Below are 16033 nucleotides of genomic sequence, written 5' to 3'. Positions count from 1 at the left end.
CCTAGCGGGTCCTCAATCACTTTTTCCCCACAAGAAGGGTGGCCAATAGGGCACTTTGTCTCCTTTTTGACACTACAGAGGGCACTTTTTTATGACCCCCTGCAGTCCAACAGTGGTAGTAATCGTGACAGACAGTGTCTGGATACACTAGAACACTTCACAATGATTCTGTCCCATGATATTTGATTGAATGAATGAAGTTACACTTATATAGCAACTTTGTAGAAACCAAAGGATGCTTTACAATTTGCACATATTACACACAACCATTCATACTTAACACTCATCCACACACCGGTGAGAAGTAGCAGCCGATAGCGCACAGCGTACTCTCAACCGGAAATGACCCTCCACCTGGAGGACTGCATCGGGCACTACAGCTTTTATCCAGGACAGAGTGGTAATCCATATCTAGGAATATACACACACAATCCTATACACTACACATACCGTTACATACACATTTAAATTTTTCTGGGCATTTAGAGTAACCAATTTGTTTTTTTTTTTTGACTGTGGGAGGAAAACAAGAGTCCCCGGAGGAAACCCACGCCAGATAGGGACTTGAACCCAAGACCCCAATATGCTGAGAGGCGAACGTGCTAACCACTAAACCACCACCGTGCCGCCCAGTATACTGGTTGACCAGTATAAAATGAAGTTTACATGCATTGCCATGCAAATGACAGATGTTGACTAGAACTTAAAGCCTGTGTATTTTCCATAGCTTTTCCAATTTGTCTTTATTGTCGCTCGAAACAGCTTGAGCTTTAGGAATGCTTGTAAAAATTGTTCTTGCAGCATGAAATCATAATGCAACAACTGCAGTAGAAAAAAAAAAACAAAGCAAAGGCTTTACATGGCCTGTAGGTCCCCTGCAGAGACTGATGGCATCTGGATTTTGTGGAGATTCTGTACTGTTCAGTTCCTGAGCAGTGTCTGCGATCCATTAGACCTGGGCTGCGTTCAATCAGACATACGCTATGTCCTCCTTTCAGTGTAAAAGGAAAACAGCTTAAAGACAGCAATTTTCATTCCTTGCTGTACATCTGGCTGGAATGAGAGCAGGAGCGAGAGGACAGCCTAGGGCTGATTTTTAAAGGGCTGTATATGACCAGGGGGGTGTTTGAGCAGGGATATGTCAGTGTTAATTGCAGTTGCACTTTATGATGAGGAAACAGCGTCTGTGTTTACTGACTCCGCTCAACCTGAGTAAATGGAATTCTTAATGGAACTGAGCTGCTTTTGAGTGCAGAAACGTGATGCTACAAAACTGAAAACAATAGTAACGGTCTGAGAGTGGCGCTAATTAGGCCGGGAAGCGTGTAAAAGAAGAGGGCAGTAATGCGACGTGGGGGACCACAACTGCTCATTAAGACTTTGTTAGTACTGTAACTAATTCTGGAGCTCAGAGGAAACCCTGAATGCTGAAACTGGATCTGGACCAAATTGAAACCACACACGGCTGTGAACACACCGCATCTTCGTGCATATATACATACCACTGTATATCATACCTAAAGGCCTCATAGACACACGCTTGATTTTATAAAATGTCAGGATGCGGGGTCATAGGTATGTCCTGTATATATTAGATTTAACTACATCTGGCAGATGCTCATTCTTAGAGAGACATACACTTGAATCATGTTGCAAAGGTAAGTGATTGCAGCTTGAGGAGTCTTGCATAAGGAAAGGTGTAGTGTTGCTAACAGATGCATAGATCTGTACTCTGTAGCTGCATGGAATACACAACCCAAAATCAGATTAGAAAAAAAAATTGCTTTAAAAATGGGCAGTGTCTTTTACATTTACTTTGACCTTTATTTAATTGCAGACTGTCTGTACCCAAGATATTTAATGTTCTGTCCGCTCAAAGTTGTTTCATTGTCATGATTGAGATGGTATCGGACACGCGCAGATGCAATCTGCAATCAAAATATACTTTACTAAATAAGGTATAAGATAATGGGATGTTCAGACAAAGCAAGGTCAACACCGGTAAACAGCAGCAACAAGGAGTTAGCATACCAGTGTTGATAAACTGTCCAGAGGCCAAAACATGACAAGGCAATATCAGACAGCAAGCAAAAACTCAAGGTCAGTAATACAAATCAAGGTTAAAACGAGAGAGTAACATAGATAATGGAAATACACGCTGTGAGAGGATAAACAGTCACTACTCAGCACTGAATGAGATGAAATGAGCCCCGTATATAGGGCTAAACCATGTGTCTAGTACTCTGGTGATCTACATCCTGGAAGTGTCACGTGATTGGGATTGGGTATTACACAATCCAAACACATTCCAAAATTGTGGATGGGCAATTTAGGTCTAGTAAAGATTTGATTTCAAACAGGTGATATTAACAGATAATTGTAATCATGATTCTGTATCAGTGCAGTTTCCACCGAAGGCTGTGACTTTGAAGAGCCAAGATTTGAAAGAAGATCTCCAGTTTGGCAAGAAATGTGTGAGAAAATGATTAAAAAGTTTGGAAAGTGTGGAAAAAAATTACTTTGGACTTTGGAAAAGAACTGTCCAAACTGTTATCAGCAACCCAGGGTCTGTATTAAGTTGTGCAAATACTATCTCAATACACTAACACAATGTACTATAGGAAATATAAAACTCCTCCCTATTCTTTCACTTCTATTAATACAGAAAAGAGAAAAGTACAGCATCAGATTAGACAGCAACATACGCAGAATTCAGGGTGCGTTCTTGTTTTCTTTTTAAGATACATCCATTCACTTTTCTAAGAGACAATGACAAACCACATGCTGCACACATTGCAAAGCTTACAATTTTGCATAGCTGTAAAATAGAGTATATGGGTAGTATTGGACTCATCTAAAATGGAATGGCAACCTAACAAATAATTTAAAAACATGATTTACAGTCCCAACTGACATGCTGGAAGTGTTCAAACTTTGTTAGCTATGCCAGTGTTTACTCACAAGATAACACCTCATAAAACAGGTGTATACAGGTGTGAGCATTCCCAAGCCTTGCCCTAAAGAAACACTGCATAATCAATATACAGACTGCTATCCCATGACTCTTGGTATGTCTGTGAACCTGCTTATTTAACTTACACCAGTTTTGACCTGCCCACTCAAGTTAAAGTTAAAGTGGCAGTAGTCCGTATTACTTTGTTTCTAAACTGAAAGCAGAAGCATTTCTGAGCGGAGAAGGAACAGAATATTGTGTTTAATGGTAGCAGTGTGCTGGAACCACCATCCCTGCCAAGCCTAAAAACTCCCTTCAATCTAAAAATTGGGTTGTCCGGTTGCTTTTTGCGGGAGCTCTTTTGGCCACGTCACGCGTCTTTACGTACTTACGTCACACGTACAGCCTCTAAAAAAGGATCCAGCTCAGTTTTACAGAATGCGAGCGGCTGGTGGAGCAGTGGAGACTTCAGAAGGAGGAACTCAGTGCTCAGTAGCTCATTCAATCACAGTAAAACCAAAGTGTGTAGCTGAAGTAAAGTTTCTGACTGAGCGCACTCTCTATGACTGAACATAACCTGGAATCGGATTCACCCGCACAGTTTAAAATGATTCTTCCACATTCTCGGTGTAGTTACCCATTTTCACCAGAGAGGGCCCTAAATCCCAAAACATTAAAGGTCTCATTCCATTCCATTTCATTTTAAAACGTCTAGTTGTGGTCCCTAGTATGAATGAATGCCATGTGAGCCGTTTTTTTGAGAAAAAAAGTGCTCAGGTGTTTCTAATTAGCCCTGCTTTAGATCACTAAATTAGAGGTCTTTGAAGAAAGACAGGTTTTGGTTCTTGCTCATTAATATTCATACATGCAAATATATCGCCTCTAATTGGCTAACAGCACTGCAGCAGAGAACGCCTACATAATTTCCCCCCACAACCAATTTTACAGCTCTAAAATTCAAAGAACAAAATGTTTTCAAAGCTAAGGCTACTGACTCTTACCTCAGACTTGAGAAGTTTCACAACGTCGAAGCCCCAGAGTTAGCTCTAAATCATAAAATCCAACATGAACGATGCCCGCTTTGACCGGTATTCTGTCAAGTTAAGCTGCCTTGTCAAACCATGGTTCCCTAGTGTATATTTACAGTCTTGGTAAAATGCAAAATCAACCGGAGATCCGATTTAAACCTCCAGTTACTTACACAAGATAGTTAACGCTAACTAGCTCTGTAAACAGATGCTGTATATAGAGTAAACATATCTGTTAGCTCTTCCTTAGCTATAGCTTCTAATGCTGTAGCCCGGGTTCAGCGCTGTCGGTGGGCAGTCCTGAGCTGAGGTGGGCGAGGCCATGAAGTCACTGGTTAATGTCAACACCCTAACGTCTCTCTGAACAACTTGTATTTCTGAGGATTTTCTTTTACTAGCTACTGCAGACAATGGAGGTTGAGAAACAGTTTCATGTGCAGCATGCATATACAACTTAGAGAGACCTACTGTATTTTCATAAAGAACAAGAAAAAGTGGATTTTTTCTTTAGAGGGAATGATACTTTTAAGAAGTTTTCTGCCGGGATTGCAATATAAAGCAGCCTTTTAAAAAAGACTTTTAATAGTTTTAAAGAAAATCAAGGTGGAAAATGGTCATGGTAAAACAATTAAGACTGGTTTTATAATCTGAAACCCTACAAATGTCTTAAATGAAGGTATGAAAAGTATACATAAATGACTGCTTTGATTTGCAACCAGTTTGTTTTGCCCAAAAATTTAAAAAGTGAGCACACAAACACCTACAATACACACACACAGACACACACACACACACACACGCAGGGTTAATGATAAGGCACGGGGTCTCCGTTCTGGCAGTGCGGAAAGGACGGTTGTTAAACAGCAGATGTGTTGCCTTTAGACACACATGGCATTCATATTCACATGGCTTCAGGACACACACAACCCAGCAATTTTATGCAGCATGTATTTGGAAGAGACCAGCAAACCACAATGTGTGTGTTGGAGGGTAGAGTAAATGTAGTAGGCTGAGGTGTATCAGTGTGTGATTATCTTGTGTTTAAATGTGTGGGTGTGTGCTTTATATTCAGATATTGCATATTGTTGTTGGATGTTTTATAGTGTTATGTGTGAACATGCACATTTGATCATCTATAGATCTATAGAGAACAGTGTAAAACGGTACACTACCATGCATGTAAAGTTGTATGGTTGTGTGCAGTGTTACATATTAGCAAACCCCAAAACTACCCCCACTGTACCCACCCACACCCCTCAGTATTCTCCACCTCTTAGCCTCACTTTCTCAGAACCTGTCCTGCACTGAGATCTTGGCGCACTGGAAGGAGAAGGAGACGGAAAGGAAGAGTGAGGAAACACACCCTGCAAGCAGAAGTAGGTGTAACTTTTTGTTCTTTTTTTTAATTTAGTAATAATTTACTGATAAAACAAAAGAGTAAAGACAGTAAAACGTTGCTGCGATCTGTAGAAATCTTATTTATCTGCTAAATGACCAGTCTATAAAGATTTTATTCAAGGTTTTTCTGCATTTTGGAGCATTTCTATTAGTCTTTTCATCATAAAAAGAACAACTGTCAGATTTACAAAAGTCAAAAAAGTCAAACCTATCAAAAATAAAGGTAGGCAGTCTATTGCATGACAGATATTTAGTATGGTTAAAGGGATAGATTTACGATTTACTCTGAATTTGAGGCAAAACATTCTAGTTACCAATCTAATATATTTCAAGAACTGTAATTGTATGTAATCTGTATACAACTCTATGCTTTGGTTATTTATTTGACTGCTGGCATTAAAAGTTAGAATTAAGAGCCAATATCTGAACTAAACTGCTATGTTACTGACATTTAGGAGAGACAAATACAGTTACACTAGGCTTAGTCTAAATCTGGCTTTAGAACAGTACTAATTATTCTACACCAGGAAAACAAATATTTTAAAAATAATTATTTAGACTTATCTTAGGTCTTATAATAGCTCTAGACAACTGCCTCTAAGTATTTTATACCAAGTAACAAGTATTTCAAGGTTTAATTCCACATCCTTTGGTTATGTACTTCAATGTAAGTATTAACAGTTGGCAATAAAAAAGGCAACATCTGGATTAAGCTGCAACATTATTGATGTTTTAGCATGAAAAATATATATTTAGTCTTGGTTTAGGTTTAATCTAACTCTAGAAGACCAACTACTATATTTTATAAAACGTAAGAGGTAATATAAGAATAAGATAAATCAGAATTAATGAATTACTACAAATTCTTGTCAATATCTGAGATATTCTGAGAATACTATTTGAATTGGAACACTACATACTGGATACCTCAACCCCTCGTTTAGTCCTTAAGAGGATTAATCCATCTTCACATCTCTGTCACAAAGATGCCCTCAGGAAAAAGCTTGCTGTTCTCTGCAGGAAGCAGTTAACAGTATGATAGTCGGATAGGCTGCCTGTCCAGGCACGAGGAAATTTTGCATATAACCTTGTTGTCAACTAAGTGAGAAGTGATGTTACAATTTGAGCTGGCACGATATGAAGATGCTGTTTATACAGTGGTATGAAAAATTTTGGGCACATTTTTTCTTTTTTTTTTAAGATTTTCTTTTATAAATCTTTGGTTGTTCGGATCAGCAATTTCAATGAAATGTATCATATAGCAGATGAACACAGTGATATTTTAGAAGTGAAATGAAGTTGGTAGGATTTACAGAAAGTGTGCGACAAAATTAGCAGATGCATAAATTTGGGCACCCCCAAAAGGAAAAAAATTACATCAATATTTGGCGGGCCACCAAAACAAAATTCTGTTTTGGAAAAGTGTAATGGAATGGAGTGCTACACACTAGTAGCTCTCCAGCCCAGAGGGTTGTTGAACCCAATTACATTACAGTTGATCACAAAGCAGGGAAAAAAAATAACCTCCTGAGACCCTGTGTCCTCATATGGGGACGTTACATTTCTGCGTCTCTGCACTATGATTTTTTTTTTTTTTTTTTTTAAGATGTCCCTTTGGCCTCATATGAGACACAAAATGGTTGCATGATAACATTACACCATAAATTGATTGAAAAAAAGGTTGCAGGAATCTCAGTCAAAAGTTTCTACAGCCAGTCTAGACAGAAACATGGGCCAGATAAAAATTCTCATCGAATTTTATGTGTAAAACTAGTTTATTGATTTACTGTAGAAATCTTTAGAAAACTTTAAAAAGCTGTGGACTGATTAGGTCTCTCTTAAGGACAATTTTTAAAGGTTAAAGTAAACTAATGTCCCCAAATGAGGACACTATTTTTTGGCAAAAATCATTTATGTTCGGTTCTACTAATCCCAAATATCAAGCAAAAGTCTAGTTCTTAGGAGGATAAAAAAACACACTGTTTCTCACGCGGGATCGAACCCATTATATCAGGGTCATGGTCCAATACACTACCGCTGCCCCGGCTAGTGAATTGGGACACGACCAGGAAAAAACATCTGGCCCGCAGGCCGCCTATTGCCGACCCCTGCTCTATATTCTTCCCATAGCTTCCAATTAGTGTCTGTCTTCTGGTTGAAGGTATTTTGGACCATTCCTCTTTACAAAACATCTCCAGGTCAGTCAGGTTTGATGGTTTCTGATCATGAACAGCCTGCTTTAAATCACACCACAAATAAATCACTGCCACACTTTAGAGAAGATACAAAGAGGGGGGGAAACCTGCAATTGGCCACATTAACCCTTTTCATAATTGGATTCATCTGTGTACGTAGGTCAAGGGTCAATGAGCTTACCAAACAAATGTTGTGTTCCAGTAATTAGTGCTAAATATATCCAAATTTATGCATCTGCATATTCACTTCTCAAATATATAACTGTTTTTTCTGAAAAAAATATATATTTAACTGAAATTGCTGATCCGAACAACCAATGATTTAAAAAGGAAAATCATAAAACAAATTACCAGTACCACTGTATATTTATATTTAGGCAACTAATGTTATTTTCTGTACTCCAGCCCAAAAGCTGGTTCATCTATAAGCAGTTAAAAAAAAAAGTATGGAATTCAGTGCACTTTGTAAAACACAGCCCCCTCCCCATTTAAGGGTCCATAAGTAATCGGAAAACTGGCAGCAAGACAATTGGAAAACAATTGGAAAATTGTTTCATGGTCTGCTGTGCATTACTGCATCATTAGCTCATCCAAAACCATACGATGAGTTTTGGAGTTTTGGAATTGACTCTAGCTGCTGCACGGGCACGTAATGCCACTGGTTAGCAAAGCTTACGAATAAAATCAAATAAACCACAGAAATGTGCATATACCACTTTATTATATTAGATGCAAGGAACCACTGCTGTGATTGACAATAGTAAGACATCTGGCAACCACACAGCACTGGACTGCTTAGCATGCATGTTTAGAGGTCATAAAGAGGGTTAAATGTTTAGAACTTAAAAAGTATATAAAAAGCCTAGAGGTCTGGTATGAGGAACAATTCATCCGAAACTGTCTCTGAAGGTGCCATAGGAACAGTTATTCCATATTTAAGTTGTTCCTTGATGCAGAAATAAGTATTTAGATTTCGTTAGGATGATATGCTGTTTCATTTACTACTCTTCGTATCAAAATTGCAATGAAAATTCTAGAAACATTTTTAGACTCAGGTTTAAACAAAGGTCTCAAAAAAGTTAAGCAAGTGAAATTCACATTTCAAAAATCTTTTTTTTCTCTTATAAGATTTTGTCTTACTAAGCATTGTAAGTATAAGTTTATTTTGCTTATTTTAGGAATAACGATCTTAATGAGTGTTACTCAAAAATGTCACCTTATTTAAATACTGTGAACTCAAAAGAAGCACCAGCCTTATGCCCAAATTGATGATTTGGGCTTGATTTAAGTCTTACTTTACTTATTTTGAGACTTGGCAATTGAGGCTTTTGTTTCTGCTTTAGGCTAAATTCATTTTGGTTTACATTAAATTAAGATCACGAGACAAAGTATCAACATTTCAGCTTTAAGTTGTCGTCTTATTGTGACTTTTATAATGTATGTGGGTCACTATACCAGAGGGGGCCAAAAAATGAATGAATTAATGAATAAAAAAAAAAATAAAAATAAAAGAAGAGGTAGTGCCCTCTAAATTGGCAAAAATGAGACAGCGCCCTATCGGCTGCAAATGGCAACAAATGACTAAGTGTCTTCTAAGGTCCCCTTTCTTGCAAAAAATGATTACAAGAAATTTTGATAATGTGTGCCCTTAATAAGTGCCTTTATCAATGCCAATCAGGGCAAAAGAGATAGGATAAAGACTATTTGATCATGCATGGTGCATCATATCTTTTCCATGCTGGTGGGCCCCATATTAAGTACTTGGTGCCCCTTTTATGTTTTGGCCCCCTGCCCTTCAAACAGCTTAAATACACCACAGTGTGCGTGCGCTTGATAAGGGCTTCTTCTTGGCTGAAGACCAGGGGCCTCATGTACTAAGACTTGCGTGGACTTCCTACTAAAATGTTCCGTACGCTCAGATCTGAAAAGTTCCGTACGCACAAAAAAATCCGGATTTATCAAACCGTGCGTAGGCAGAATTCCACGTACTTTCTCTTAGTACATCACAATCAACTTGAAATCAAGCGCAAATGCACGAAAGCATCACACTTGCCACGACTCCTCCCTCAATTACGCAGAGTATAATGTTATATTATTATTATTATTATTGTTATTATTATTGTTATTATTAATAATAATAATAACAATAATAATAATAATATTATATACGCATAGCGTATAATTACCCATGTTTTAAGTTTTATTATTCTAAGATAAATGCTTTCATTTAAATGCTTTAAATGAGTTGCCTACCAAAAAGACACACGTCACACACTCAGCTTGTTTTCTTATGCTCTTGGAAATCTAAAACTGCTTATAAGCCAGTCATCATCATGGGCCAAAAAAACATAATGGTCACGGAAAATGCGCGCTCAATGAATTCGGCCATTAGCAGTATTTTCCAGTAATGCCAACGCTGCATCTCCAACAACTCCAGCGCAAACCTGATCTAGGCTAAGTGGAAACACGTTAAACGATTATTTCTGTAAGACAATGAAACTGTCTGATTAATTTACTTTATTTTACCCAATAATGCTTACTTCAATGTGTGCATAAAGGATATCTTAATAGTTGTAATTTCAATGCATCGCCTCTAAGTGTCGCGAAATGACAAAAACACAATACATACGCACAAAAAAAAGGCGTACGCCCAAAACAAAACTTCCGTGGGGGAACGCACTTTCACACGTTCAAGTCAAATTTAGTACATCAGACCGTGAGCGTGAAATATGGCGTACGCAATGTTTTTGTGCGTACGCACCTTTAGTACATGAGGCCCCAGGCCTTCAGGCCTGCAGTTGTGCATCCCTGATCTCCACAGATTTTTAGACCCATATACTAGATCAGATGTTCAGAAGTTCTGTCATATTTAAGTTTGCTGAATTTCTGCACAAGTTCTAGAGTAGAGAACCAACATCTTAATCTTATGTATAATCATGCTCTCCCTCACTCTTCTCAGTGACCATGTATGGCTGGCTTGTGCTGTTGCTGTGGGCAGGATCTGTGGGTTTGGCCACACAACAACCAGACACCCAGACCTGGCTTTCCTACCTGCGCAGCCGGGCCTCCAATCGTGTTTACGGCCGATATCCTGGCAACTACTACGCTTCCAATTACGAAGATGATGAAGATGAATCTGCCGAGGTATTGGACTGCCCACTGGAATGCGACTGCCCCTCAGCTTACCCCTATGCTATGTACTGCCACAGTCGCAACCTCCGCCACGTTCCCTTTGTGCCCTCCCGCATGAAGTATGTATACCTGCAGAACAATCAAATCACTGGCATCACTGACGGAGTCTTTGACAATGCCACCGGACTCGTCTGGATCATCCTCCACATGAATCAGCTCAAATCTGACAAGATCAGCAACAAGGTCTTCTCCAAACTGCCTAAACTGGAACGCCTATTTCTGTACCACAACAAGCTGGATCGCATCCCACAAGGTCTTCCACGGTCCCTTCGAGACCTGCGCATCAACCACAACGACATTTCATCCATACCAGCAGACACCTTGCGTGGGATGGTCAACTTGACTGCGTTACGTCTCCAGTCAAATGCCATCAAAGACACTAATGGTGCTTTGGAATCGTTGCAGTCTCTGACCTATCTGGACCTGCGTGGGAACCTGTTGACCAAGATCCCAGATCGTTTGCCACCAAAGCTGAACCAACTGTACCTTGAGTACAACCGAATCTCTGCCATCCCCGCGGATTTCCTGCGCAACAGACCCGAGCTGCGCTTTGTGCGACTCTCACACAACGAGATTACAGACAAAGGAATCCCACCCAATGCCTTCAACGTGACTAACCTGATGGAGCTGGACCTGTCTTACAACAAGCTGGAGAAGATCCCCACCATCAACACCAACCTCATGAACCTCTACCTCCAGGCTAACCACATTAAAGGTACAGCAAAAAAAAAAAAAAAAACACAAATGTGCTGTCACTACAAATCACCTGCTTGCTTGGTCTTGTGTTGAGTAAACTTGTAGCAAACTGCCAAAAAAAAAAAAAAAAAAAAGTTTCCAGCCTAAGGCAGGTATCAAACCAAGTACAGTTATTTAAGACAGTTCGTTTAGGACACAGAAAATTGGAGCTAATTGGTTGTAAATTTCCTATTGTCACCTAAACTGTTTTCTTTCAGGACTAAACACCGCCTTGAATGGATCAACAGAAAGTATTGTTTAGACAATCAAAAAACGTCTTGTAATGCCTTGTAATGAACAAATTTTTTCCCTCGTATATAAAGGTAAACTATTACACTAAATAATCTTTACACAATCAAATGATTATTTTACTTGATTTTTTTATGTAGATTCTAGTCGGGTGAAAAAGTGGTATTTGTTTCCTTAATACATTAAATCTATGGATTCAAATTAAGAAGATAAGATGTGGTTGAAAGGTTTTTAACTAAATACCCTTTTGTTTAAAAATAACAGCCATTTAATCCCTTTCTTTTCACTGGCCCAAAAGAAACTGGACAAAACACAAATAAAATATTAAAAGTATTTTAATACGTGGATGCAAATTCGGTCCAGTCATCGACATCTTAAAATGTGGGACCCTTAGTGGTTTTCCCAACATCTCTAAGGCCTATTGGGTCTTGCTGTGCTCACCAGTTTTTCAGTTACCAAACTCAGCATTTTAGGGAAACAAGAGGCCAAAACAGACAAGATTTATATAAACCTGTGGAAATGGAGAGTATTTGTAAATATGACTATTAAACATATTTTCTGTTAAAGCTAAAAGTTTATTCATTTTAAATTCTCTAATGTGGTGTGCGGAGGCAAAAATGAATAAATAAACAAAATTTAATTTCTGGACTTAATTATATATAGAACCAGTCTTTATTCATTTACTCTTTCTTTTTTTAGTTGACCATTAGTTTAAAAGTGTTGAGAAGCCTAGCCTTTAATAGGTAGAACCCTAAAAAACAGACAAGCACTTTCACAGCATTCTGATCACTCTCTGACTTACAGATTGACTTACAGACATAAACAAAATGTAATCACAAACATGCCAAATGAGATTAGACAGAAACTACTACTTTGTCCCATGCCTCTTGGAAGCTAAAGAACATTGGACTGACCTGTGGGATACTCCTGCACTAAAATGTCAGGGTTCTTGCACTATTTCAAAAGACAAATTTAATGCCTTTTTAAGATCTTTTTAAGACCTCAATAAATACAATTTAAGACCCAAAAATATAGTCATAAATTCTTTGGTAGACAATAATTTGTGTTTCTAAATCTAAATTTAGTGTTTACCATTTGTTATTATTTAAAATCTTGTTCCATTGTGATGTAGAACAGAGCCAACGTAACATATGTAAAGATGAATGAGCTCTTTTGTAGCTTCCTACACATATAATATTCTTAGTCAAGGCTTACTTTGAACTTCTGTTAGCTAGCTCACCGCTAACATTAGTATGTAAGCTAGCTCACTGCTGATGTTAGCTAGCTTTCCGTTTACCTTAGTTCTCATCCCAGTAATGTGAGCTAACTCGCTGCTCAAGTTAGTATGTTAGCTAGTTCGCTGCTAATATTAGCTAGCTCACCGCTAATGTAAGCTAGCCCTCTGCTAACCTTAGTTTTCACCCCGGTAATGTTTCCTAACTCGCTGCTAACGTTAGTATGTTAGCTAGCACGCTGCTAATATTAGCTAGCTCACCGCTAATATTAGCTAGCTCGCCGCTAATGTTGGCTAGCTTTCCGTTAACCTTAGTTCTCTCCCTGGTAACATAGCTAACTTGCTGATAAAGTTAGTATGTTAGCTGGAGCAATGCTAAATTTAGCTAGCTCACTACAAATGTTAGCTAGCTCTCCACTTATGTATGTTAGCTAGCTCGCCTCTAACGTTGGCTAGCCCACTGCTAATGTTAGATAGCTCACCGTTAAAGTTAGTATGTTAGCTAGTTCTCTGTTAACCTTATCACTATATACTATACTATTCATAGAATTACTACGACCCAAATTGCAGTGCCATCATGCATTCTTATTACACACAACACTGTTAATGTCAAAAACATGCACAATTTCAGAAAATACATGTCCCATCCATCTGGCACCCACCACCAGACCTCGCTTCAACTCTAATTCTTCAGGTCACCTTGTAAAAAGCACACCGACAAATGTGTTTAACCTTACTCACAACATAACACCTCACAACTTATACAGGTGTGGCAATTTCCAAGTTCTCCCCTGAGGTTAACTCATGATAAAAAGCTATATAACATAATAAATCTACTATTAATTCTAATATGCTCACACTATTACTTGCATCTAAAACTTTTTTTTTTGTTTTGTTTTTCTAACAGAGTTTTCGATCAGCAGTTTCTGTAGGGTGGTGGACATGGCCAACTACTCGAACCTGCGTGTTCTACGACTGGAAGCCAATGAGATCAGGGCCCATGACGTGCCACCTGAGGCTTTACTCTGCCTGCGCATGGCCACAAACATCAACCTGTAGCCAAAGAACATGATTTCATGCCAACAGCAGCAAATATCGGGTATTTGTAAATGTACAGACCAGAGGCATTGACCCAATAACTTACAGGCTTTTTAATCGGGCAGTTATGTTACAGCATCAAAAAAGAGCAATAAGTTTACAAGCTTTAAACCTCAATAAACTAATGTGCAGAAAGAACCACCTTCTCCAAAAGTTTGAATGAGGAAATGGAAACATAAATGCTTAAAAAAAACTTGCAACAAACCTGCAGTAAAAGAAATCCTTAAATAAATCAATAAATAACTACTGTACTACTAGTATCTACTACGGTAGGACAATAAAGCTAATGTTTACTGGGATTTTGGGTATGCTAGGTTCTGGCTTTAAAATGTATTTTTACATATTATCCTAGGGCTGTGTATTGGTAGAACCTGGCAATGTGATGCATCACAATACAGGGGTTACACTTTGATGTACTGCAATCCTGTAAGAAAGATGGTTTATTGCGATATATTTTTGATCAAATTAAGGAAAAGTGCTATAGTTATAGCTATTAGTAGTTTAAAACAACAAAGTCAACCACTTTCACAGCTGCCAATCTTTGTGTAAATAAATAAAACTTAGTACTGTGCTTTTGAGAATATTGTTTTTTTTTATAAACACTCCTACTGCCACTTGCAAGATGTATTGGTTAACACTATACATTTACTATGTAAATCAGGGAGAAATAAAATCCCCATATAGCCTCTAGAACAAGCATTTAAACGCAGCACAATGTCATCTAGTTGACATGATCAATTTTCAACTGTGCTGACCACACCAAATATATTTTCAAAATATGTGCATGCCACACTGTACAGAAGTGTATGTTAAAGCACCAGAGGACATGGCAAAATAGAATACTATGCATGAAGATGAATGGTGTGAATATGTACATGTAATGTGTGTTCTACTAAAGCTATAAAATTAGTAAAGGTAAAGTTAGTGAAAAAGTATATCTAAATCATTTTTTTTATTCTTCTTGAAAAATTTACTTAAACAAGAGTAAAAGTTGTTGATTTTAAACACTTAACATTAAGTAACTTAACATTTAGCTAACCCCTTTGACAGACATGAGAAACAAATCTAGCTCTGTAACATTATACAGTAGTCACAAAAAAATATTTTAAAAAATCTATAATTTTAAACTACCAATTTATTCAAAATAGCTACAGTCTTAAATGTAATGTATTCACTGGTCTATACTTTTCTTTTTACTGTTTGAATCTGAGATATATGAGCTTCAACTGCTCATAAGACTACTTCCAAATTTGAATGGTGGACTTTATTCCCATCATAGCTATGACAAATTTTCTGTATAATTTTTACAACAAACCACTTTGAATGACTTTGTTTACATGTTAATGACATTACAAGGTGCAATAAGGTAAACATTGGGGCTACATAAACTTAAGCTAGCTTTTGTATCAGTTCTAATTCTTTAACTTTTGTTTCTATGCAGTTTGTGTATGTAATGTTTGTTGTTCAATTTAATAAATAATTGACCAACTTTAAAATCACTAAGGCCTTTTTTTTTGGAGTGGGGGGGGGGGGAGATGTACAGAGATTGGAAGATGTTTGGGAGATTGCTGGCATTAAAGCAAGGCAGCTTTATGTGCTTTTAAATGCAACTCACAAATGCTTTATTTAAGTCTGACTTAAATTGCAAAAGGTAAAAAGTAGATTGGATTACCAGTAGCTGGAAATTATCCTATCTACAGCAATTCAATGTCTATTTTAAAACATTTTGCAGCTAACATTTCTTTTTTCTGTACACTAATCACTGTAGTAGTTGCAGAATTCGTGGACTGATTTGAAATATCAGAACTATTAGGAGTCACTCATTTATTTGCCAACTCCATCTGGATTTACTTTTGGAAAATGAGTCTCGTCCACACCTAGCATCACCCTGTAGTTCCAGGAATTGTCTAGGAGCAGCTGCATAATAATTTCTACTCTTATTTAGCACAAT

At 37.8% G+C, this 16033-nt stretch overlaps 1 protein-coding gene across 1 annotated transcript; it reads left to right on the top strand.

The window, feature by feature from the left end:
- Positions 1 to 4952: 4952 nt before the first annotated feature.
- On the top strand, positions 4953 to 15581 carry fmodb (fibromodulin b). Its single transcript, XM_007241280.4, has 3 exons — positions 4953 to 5357; positions 10534 to 11481; positions 13892 to 15581. Coding segments are annotated over exons 1-3 (1101 nt in total). The 5' UTR covers positions 4953 to 5356; the 3' UTR covers positions 14044 to 15581.
- The last annotated feature ends 452 nt before the right edge of the window (positions 15582 to 16033 follow it).

The sequence above is a fragment of the Astyanax mexicanus genome, chromosome 12 (genome assembly GCF_023375975.1).
Source record: "Astyanax mexicanus isolate ESR-SI-001 chromosome 12, AstMex3_surface, whole genome shotgun sequence".
NCBI classification, from domain to species: Eukaryota; Metazoa; Chordata; class Actinopteri; order Characiformes; family Acestrorhamphidae; genus Astyanax; species Astyanax mexicanus.
This window is presented reverse-complemented; position numbering and strand designations above follow the sequence as displayed.

Bases quoted from the DNA above. Each gene is read 5' to 3' on its own strand.
- fmodb (XM_007241280.4), top strand. The intron at 11,482-13,891 runs GTACAGCAAAAA...TTTTTCTAACAG, and splicing joins CCAGGCTAACCACATTAAAG to AGTTTTCGATCAGCAGTTTC.